This window comes from Puma concolor, chromosome D2 (assembly GCF_028749965.1).
Source record: "Puma concolor isolate L17-30 chromosome D2, mPumCon1.1.hap2, whole genome shotgun sequence".
In the NCBI taxonomy this organism is placed as follows: Eukaryota; Metazoa; Chordata; class Mammalia; order Carnivora; family Felidae; genus Puma; species Puma concolor.
The window spans coordinates 78,127,436-78,135,476 of NC_141677.1; the positions used below are offsets into that span (position 1 = coordinate 78,127,436).

The window sequence follows — 8,041 nt, forward strand, 5'->3', positions numbered from 1 at the left end:
TCATCAGAACCTCTCTCCTAAGCTGGATCTGCCCCCAAACCACCCACCTCTGGGCCTTTCAGATGCCACAGGGTGTACACTTACATCTTACCTTTCTTCTTCTAGTCTTTGGCTGCGTTAGGCTTTGAGGGAGTCTAGGAGGATTTAGTTGGATCTTCCTTAGAAGGAATAGCTTTGTACTCAGACTTCGCCTCCCCCAGGCAGGTGTCTGCACTTGCGCCCTCCTGAGGGCACCCTCGTCCCTTCCGAGCAGCCCCCCATGGAGCTGGTCTTTCTTTCCTGCCCATGGGAGCTTGGTGGAATATAATCACAGCCTTTTCTGCCCTTCTTTTCCTTAACTGTGGTTTACAGAAACTCATCTCTGCTATATATGCAGATTATGCCCGAAGTTTGAAGAACCTCGGTTTCAAACAGGGAGCGGTTCTTTTTGCTTCAAAAGCTGGAGCAGCTGGCAGCGATTTACTGAAGGAGCTGGAATCCCCCAAGCTAGAACGGACTGAAGAGTGACAAGTCCATCTGTGCTGGGGAACCTGACCTCGTAAGCAGGGCGGGGCAGGAGGTTGGTCTGGCCGTGCTCACGGTCACGATCCAGACTGCGGAGGACCCCGTCCCTGCCAGGGTCCCCGGGAGCTGCTCACGTGCACAGCAGCAAATGAGCATGTGTGTTGTTAGGGGCCACTTCCACGTCCCGTGTTGATCTCAGAAAAAGATGTGAACGCTTCAGATTTTGAAAGGGTATATAACATTTTATACTTTTGGAGACAGCCTTAAGAGTCCCTGGAAATACTTTTAATTTTTTTAAACTTAAAATTCAAGTGACTGAATTGCTTTTCTCATTGACTAAATGTAAAGATGTCTGGAAAATCTAACAGTGAGAGAAGTTTGTGAGACTTAATTCTCAAATATGTGCTGTGCCTGTGTTTATACACAGTCATTCAAACGACAGAGCGGAAATATTTAAACAGTAAAGATGACTTTACCAAAGCATTCCTTGTTTCTTACCTTGAGAACATAGAACGGTTGATTCTCTGCTTTAGGCAGTTGCTAAATTTTGTAATTTTAGGCTAATAGGCTCACAGGGAAATTTTAAGCTTTATGTTTTATTCTAGGATGTGGAATCTTGGGTATTTTGAATTTTAACTCCTTCTCTGATGCATGACACTAACCTCCTTTTTGAAGTATCTGTGCTTGAATTTTCTGTCTTTGTGTTTGTCCAATAACTGACATACGTGAGATGTGACAATTATAAATTATTGCTGTCTGTGACTTACAGAAATGATAAATAAAAAAGAGATTGCAGCCAGGCGTTTCCCCGAGCTGCGGTGCACGAGGCCAGGGGCTGTGCTGGGTTCTCGGGCGTCAGTCCAGGTGCTTACCCTGCAGAGTCCAGGCTGCGGGCCGAGTCCAGAGAAACTGGAGTAGGAAATCTGGGAGTGTGGTGCAGGGTTGGACCAAGCCCTTGCCCCCTGGGCAGATCTGCTCTGATTTCCGGAGGGAGCAGGGCTCGGCGTGCAGCTCTCGGTGAGGTGAGGAGAGGGGGTGGCATTCCTGTCATCCCTCCTGGATGTCCACATATGGTTTTTAGATAGAATCATGGCCTCTGCCCTCAGAGGTCCATCTGAGCCCCTCCGACAAGGAACTGGAATCCATGGGGAGGACGGGCCTGTCAAAAGGAATGCTTGTTCCGAGACTGGCAGTTTGGCTGAAGGTTCTAGAGGAAATACAGGATCCATCCATTTGTCCTGTAGGCAGGTTACATCTGAATACCTAAAGGCCATGGGCAAACACCACTCTCTGTATATTATTAGTTAAATGATTGCCCCCATATATTGTGTTTATTTGGCCATCAGCTAGCTAAAGGGAAAAAGAATGCTGGCCTTACTAAGCCAAGAGGAAAAATAAGAAATCGTACTCCAGAGTGGGGCATTTTGAAAATTAAAAATGCTTTGGATTCGAGGCCAGTGACTAAGTAATGGGGCGCTGCCGGCCTGTGGGGATGGAGGAGAGGACGGCCAGGCACAGCAGCGCGGGGAGAACCCGTTAATCAGGGACGGCCGAGGGCCCGAGGTCTGTCACAGTCCAGCTGGGTAGAATGGCAGTCGTTACTCCTCACAAGACGGAGACCAGGTCTGTCAAGATCCACCTGAAAGTCCCATTCCAGACAGAACCTGGGCTCCCCTTTCCCTGGTGACCCTGGGGGCTGGAAGCTGGCCCTTAGCTACACTCACCTCTGCTGTGCGTTCAGGGTCAAGAGCTGATGAGGAGGAATCACCTTCATCGTCAGCCTGCACTTCCGCTTATCTTTTCACGAAGGATCTTCAGGAGCATGGTGTCACTGGGGCCTTACGAGGGAGGCTTCCCAGGATGAAACCCGCAGCCGGAATTGGGACGAGAGCGACAGTGGCTTCGGGGCTGCAGGCGCCTCCCTTTCCCGGGCCCACAGGAGCACTGTCTGGGCCTTGGCCCTCCCCTCGGCCGCCAGGCCAGCGGAGGCGGGAGGAAGGCCCCTGGGTGACCCCTTCCTCCCGGCTGGCCCCTGCAGGGCCCTTGCCTGCCGCTCACCCTTCCCTTCTTCCTGCTCCGTGGCTGATGTTCTGCCGACCGTGGCATGCTGTAGGCCTCCCCGTAGCCTTGCTGCAGGTACGTCCATTGCTTTGCAAGTGGTAGCAGGACATTTCGCTCTTCTGAAATCGACACCAGAGTGGCGTCTGTACGAGCCTCCCGTCCCTCACTGCCGTTCCTGGTCAGAAATCCACAGAATAGACGCTGGTATGAAACCAGTTCCCCTCCCGGCTGGTTACTGCCCGGAAACGCCACCTCTCGTGAGGACAGTGTCCTGTTTCGGGGACTCCTGGGCTCTGTGGTCATCCATGATAGCTCGTTCTTCTCAGTGGCGATACGTGACCCACGTCAGGCTGAGGTGCGAACTTGTCACCGTGCAGCAGAAGGGGTCCTGCAGGGCAGAGGCACGGCCGGGAGAGGCCTCCAGCCAGCAGGGCTCTGGGTCACATTCTTGTAACGGATTTGATGGACTCCAGACGTTTTGTGAGTGAAAGAACTCTCCAGTAAAATGAAACGGCACTTGAGATTGAGGACCCTTGAAGGTGTTACTGTTTGTTTTAATGTTTACTTTTGAGAGAGAGACAGAGACAGAACGTGAGCGGAGGAGAGGCAGAGAGAGAGAGGGGGAGACACAGAATCTGAACAAAGCAGGCTCCAGGCTCTGACCTGTCAACACAGAGCCTGACGCGGGGCTCAAACTCACGAGCCGTGAGATCATGACCTGAGCTGAAGTCGGCCACTTAACCGACTGAGCCACCCGGACGCCCCGAGGTGTTGCTGTTTTAAAAGAAGGGGAGCGAAGAAGCTGAGTCTTGGGAACGCGCTTCTGGGAGCTGCTGGCAGCTAAGTAGCCAGGCAGGTCTGGAGGACACGTTGGGAAGCAGATTGTCCGCTGTCCTTCCTGTCCTTAGAGGGTCCTTCAGTTTGCTTGCTTTTCAGCCATGCAGGACCCACTGAAAATAACCCCATGAAAGCCTCACTTTTGTCTCACTCAGGATTTCCAGTGGTTCTGAAGCTCTCACAGGAGTCCCTTCTGGCACTTTGAAGTATTTACCTTCAGCATTTGGCTCTCTCGCCTGAAAAGGCCAAATAAACACCATCGCAGCCCCCTTCTTTTTTTTAAGGGGTATTGAGAAATAAAGACCTAGTCAGACAGGTAAGATAACAGTTCTAAATGTCAGGGAAGGAAAGACATTCTGCATTTTTCAGGTAATTTGGGTTGATTTTTAGCTTTCCCGGCTTCCATATTTATATTTAGCACAGCCAAGTGCAGTTAGGGAAGAGGGCTCTTCAAAACCCTGTGATGTACTGCTTCAGAAAGATGGGCTTCAACTGATAGTGGAGAATTAAGATCGGACAAAAAGACCTTCCTCAGTCACTACCTTCAAAATGTAGCTCAGGTCAGTTTTCTCTTTGCAGTTAACGGTATTCTTAACCCTGCAGGAAAGTGGGCTGATGGTGGAGGCTGGGGGAGGAGGCAGGGTCATCCAGAAGGGGCCTCTCCCTGGAACTGTTCCTCTAGGTTAGGGGTCTGCAGACCAGCCTGCTCACTGCCTGCTTTGTAAATAAAGTTTTATCGGAACACAGTCCTGCCCATCTGTTGTCTGTGGCTGTTTTCATTCAGTGGAGTTGAGTAGATGCTACAGAGACCATATGGCCTGAAAAGCCTAAAATATTTAAATATCTGGCACTTCATGGGCAAAAGTTTGCCCATGCCTACTCAAGGACCCAAGTGCTTCCTTGTGATGAAATTTCAGGTGTCCCACTGCCTTGTTGGGCACGGATCAGTATGAAGCCCTTTGCGATTTTTCTGTGACCGGGTGCACGAGAACCAACCTCTTTACAGAAAGCTGTTTGGGCTCCCTCCCATCTGGCTCCTCTACGGGCCCAGATCTCCATGGTGGTGGATCTGGGAAACTACATACGACATGTACCACCTGGGGTGACCTTAGTTTTACTCCTGACAATTCTGAGACTAGAGGCATCCGTAGATATAAAAGTTTAAATCCAAGAGCCATCTCCTATCAGCATTTTATTTTTTTTTTTATTTTTTTAATTTTTTTTAACATCTATTTATTTTTGAGACAGAGACAGAGCATGAATGGGGGAGGGTCAGAGAGAAGGAGACACAGAATCTGAAACAGGCTCCAGGCTCCGAGCTATCAGCACAGAGCCCAATGCAGGACTCGAACTCATGGACGGCGAGATCATGACCTGAGCCGAAGTAAGCCGCTTAACTGACTGAGCCACCCAGGTGCCCTGACCTATCAGCATTTCAAAGCAAATCGCAGTTTTACTCCAGATACCTCCCAATGTGTCCTTCCCTAGGAAGACCCTCACTTCACTCTAGTCTTTTGACATTCACCATCATTTTTTAGCCAGAATACTTGAGGCAGGGTAGAAGATGAAAAATACTTCTGTCCTAAGCCAGTGGTAGGTACTGCTGTTGCTGATGTGAATTCGTAGGGTGCACACATTTATGAAGATCGTCCTGGGGAGAGAGTCCTGGGTCAGGGGAGTTGCAGTGACTGATGGCTAGGGCTTGCCATCCACGTGGATGAACCGGGAAGTGGGACAGTAACCAGAGTGGAAAATGGACGAGTCTGCAATATAATCAAGTGGAAAGCTCAGGAGGGAATCGGCAAATCGGAATTTGCACAGACACGTTATGGAAGGGAGGGAGGCCCAAGAAATGAGATTTCTCAGGCTGATTTGTGGGGAATGACGGAGAGTTTTCTTGGTAACTACCTGTCCAACAACAACATTCAGTTCTACAGACCGTTTGCTTCCTAGCGGTCTTCCAGCATGCATGTCAGTGGGGAATTTAATCGAACAACAGGCCCTTTCTCGTCTTAAGTGGCCGGTCTTTGCCAAGAGCAGGCCAAGGACAATGGACTGTGTCCTGTCAAGCAGCTAGGAAGCCATCCCGGAGGGTAATGTTCTAGCAAGACTCCAAAGTAGGTTAGTTCAGGTGATGGTAAGAATCTAAGTTTGTGCTTTGAGAAATGCCGACACGTTTCAGAGGGCCTGCTGGAGCCACACTCTGGCCGGCAGAGGAACTCTGCCGAACCTCTTTACCTCTGAACCCACTCGGTGATCGTGCCCAGCACCTGAACGTGGGGGCAAAGGGGACAGTGGAGCTTGGGACAGCGTGTTCTGCCGTGTAGCTGCCTGACCTCGCTGAGGATGGATGGCGTGGCTCGCTTTCCCTCACCGTCCGGAGCCCCGCTGCCTGGGCGGAGCTGGGATTCAGACGGAAAGAAGGAAGGCTGGATTCCTGACTTAGCTCTGCCTTTACCCACTCTGGCGTTGTGGAAAACTCGTGGAAAGAACTTCGTGTGGCGCCCGCTGGGTTGCCTTCTGTCTCTTGAGGCATCTCTAGAAACCTCTGCCAGCTTCTAGCAGTTGTGAAAATCCACATGCAACAGGTCTGCCTGAGACTCCAAAGCCTCTTCCTACGTCCCCATCCTCTGTTGCTGCCCCTGCCCTGTCCCTCCCTGTGGGAACCGCCACCCTCTGAGTACTGGCACAGCCACCACCGGATACTTCTGGAAAACTAGGTAGGCTGGGCTGGAGGGGGCAGAGAGGTGAAGGGCAGCACTGGGCAGCAGGGCAAGTTCACCCTCACCAGGGAGGGGCTGGACAGAATCCACGGGGAGCGACCATGAAAGGGCACGATGCCGCAACGGAAGACAGAGCAGGGGCGGTGCGCTGCGGGTGCAGAGGGCCCAGGGGTGACGGGGAGCAGGCCGACTCCCTGGAAGCTCCCATGAGGTGGTATCCGCACGGCCCTGAACGGTGGGCAGAATTAGGACCAGCAAGCACGAGCCGGGAGTGCCCAGGCACATAGAACAGCACAGGAAAAGGTGTGGTCGTGAAAATGGCCCTGGAACCAACACAAGCGGCTGGTTCCATTTTTCAGGAGTGCTGGAACGGGTCCCCCAGGCTGGTGGGCGGAGTCGGGGCCCAGGGAACGCTGCGGGCATCACTAGCCAGGGACAGAGGGAAAGACGGGCCAGGAGGAAGGGGCAGGACCTCCTGAACCTGCTGGGGTCCTCAGACTGCGGTAGTGGGACCCAGCCAACTGCACGTGAGAAGGAAGTTCAGGTGTGGAGGTGGGGGACTCAGCAGCCTTGACGGCTCCCTGCTTCACCGGTAGCCCCGCTTTCTGTTCACAAAGCAGCTAGTGACCCTCTGGACACGTATTCTCAGCATATGCGGCCCTGGCCACATCTCTCCAGGGGCTTCCGCTACCCTTGGGTGAAATCCAAAGTCCTCACCAGGGCCTGACTCTAAAAGGCCTGATCTAGCCCCTGGCTTCCTACCTCTCTGTCCACATCTCTGACCTTGACCGTGCCAATCGGGAATCATGGCCCCGCCTCATCACTTTTGTGCCTTTGTGGTTGCTGTGCCCTTGGCCCAGAGCTGTCTTCCCCAGGCATTTGCATGGCTCTCTGTCTCCTCCTTCCTCTCTCTACTCAAATCACCTCATTATGAGAAAGGCCGACCCTGAGCCAGGTCCTGTAACTAGCACCCCATCTCTCTCTATTCCCTGACGTGCTTCATTTATCTCCAGAAACCCCAGCGTTGTGTGCGTTTGACCCGGCTTGCTCACTGGATTGCAGGCTCAATGAGGGCAAGGCTGGGTTACTCTTGTTCTTTCCTGAGATCTTCTCAGATCCCAGAAGAGGGTCTAGCACACAGAGAACCATCGATAAATAAATGTTGAATGAATGGATGCATAGTACAGGGAGCCTGGCAGGGAGGTAGAGGAAAAGGAGGTGCTCCTTCGTCCCAGCAGGAGCTGACAGCGCGTGTCTTCTCCTCCCTGTCTAAGGTGCTCTTTGGGTGCCTGCCCTGTGTCCCCTACTCAGGATCCTGTGCTTAGTGGCACCGCATGCCGGGGTCGTAGGGCCTCAGACCAGGAGGGGGCCATGTGAGGTCCGCGATCTGCCTCCGCCCATCTGAGTGGGAGCCCTGCCCCCCTTCCTGGGCACGAGGCACTCAGGACCGGGACTGGCCTGCCCTGTCCTGCTCCAGACGAAACCAGGCAGAGGAGCAGGGCCCAGGAGGAGGGGAACCTGACTGCCACCCCTTGTCGGGATTCTGCCCCTTCTCCAAGCGCTCACTCCGACACTCTCTCTCAGGTGAGTGAGCCTTTAATGAGCATGACAGTATGCTGGGGCCCCACATCCGTCATCCCAGAGAGGACAGATGCAGAGGCTTCCTGGCCCAAGTGCCCTGCGAGCCCGCAAGGGGGACAGGAAGTTCCGAACGCCTGAGGGGATGAGCCCAGGAGCTGCTCTTCCATCACGGCAGCAACAGGGAGTTGATCTGGAGGGCTCATTTCCAGCAGTCCCTGACTCGGGGCAGGGCCAAGCCGTGGGCTGCTGACAGATGTCACTCCATATCACTCTCACGTGCTGCTGGGCACCGCAGGCCCACTCACCCTGCCTTTGTCTAGTGACCGCAGGCCCAC

At 53.1% G+C, this 8,041-nt stretch overlaps 1 protein-coding gene across 1 annotated transcript in view; it reads left to right on the plus strand.

Annotated features, from left to right (window-relative positions):
• Positions 1-1,299, plus strand: part of WDR11 (WD repeat domain 11) — a 68,862-nt gene extending 67,563 nt beyond the window's left edge. Inside the window, exon 29 of the mRNA XM_025918050.2 lies at positions 350-1,299. Within this exon, the coding sequence (XP_025773835.1) occupies positions 350-507 (158 nt within the window). The 3' untranslated portion in view covers positions 508-1,299. The remainder of the gene's footprint in view (positions 1-349) is intronic.
• Positions 1,300-8,041: the final 6,742 nt, after the last annotated feature.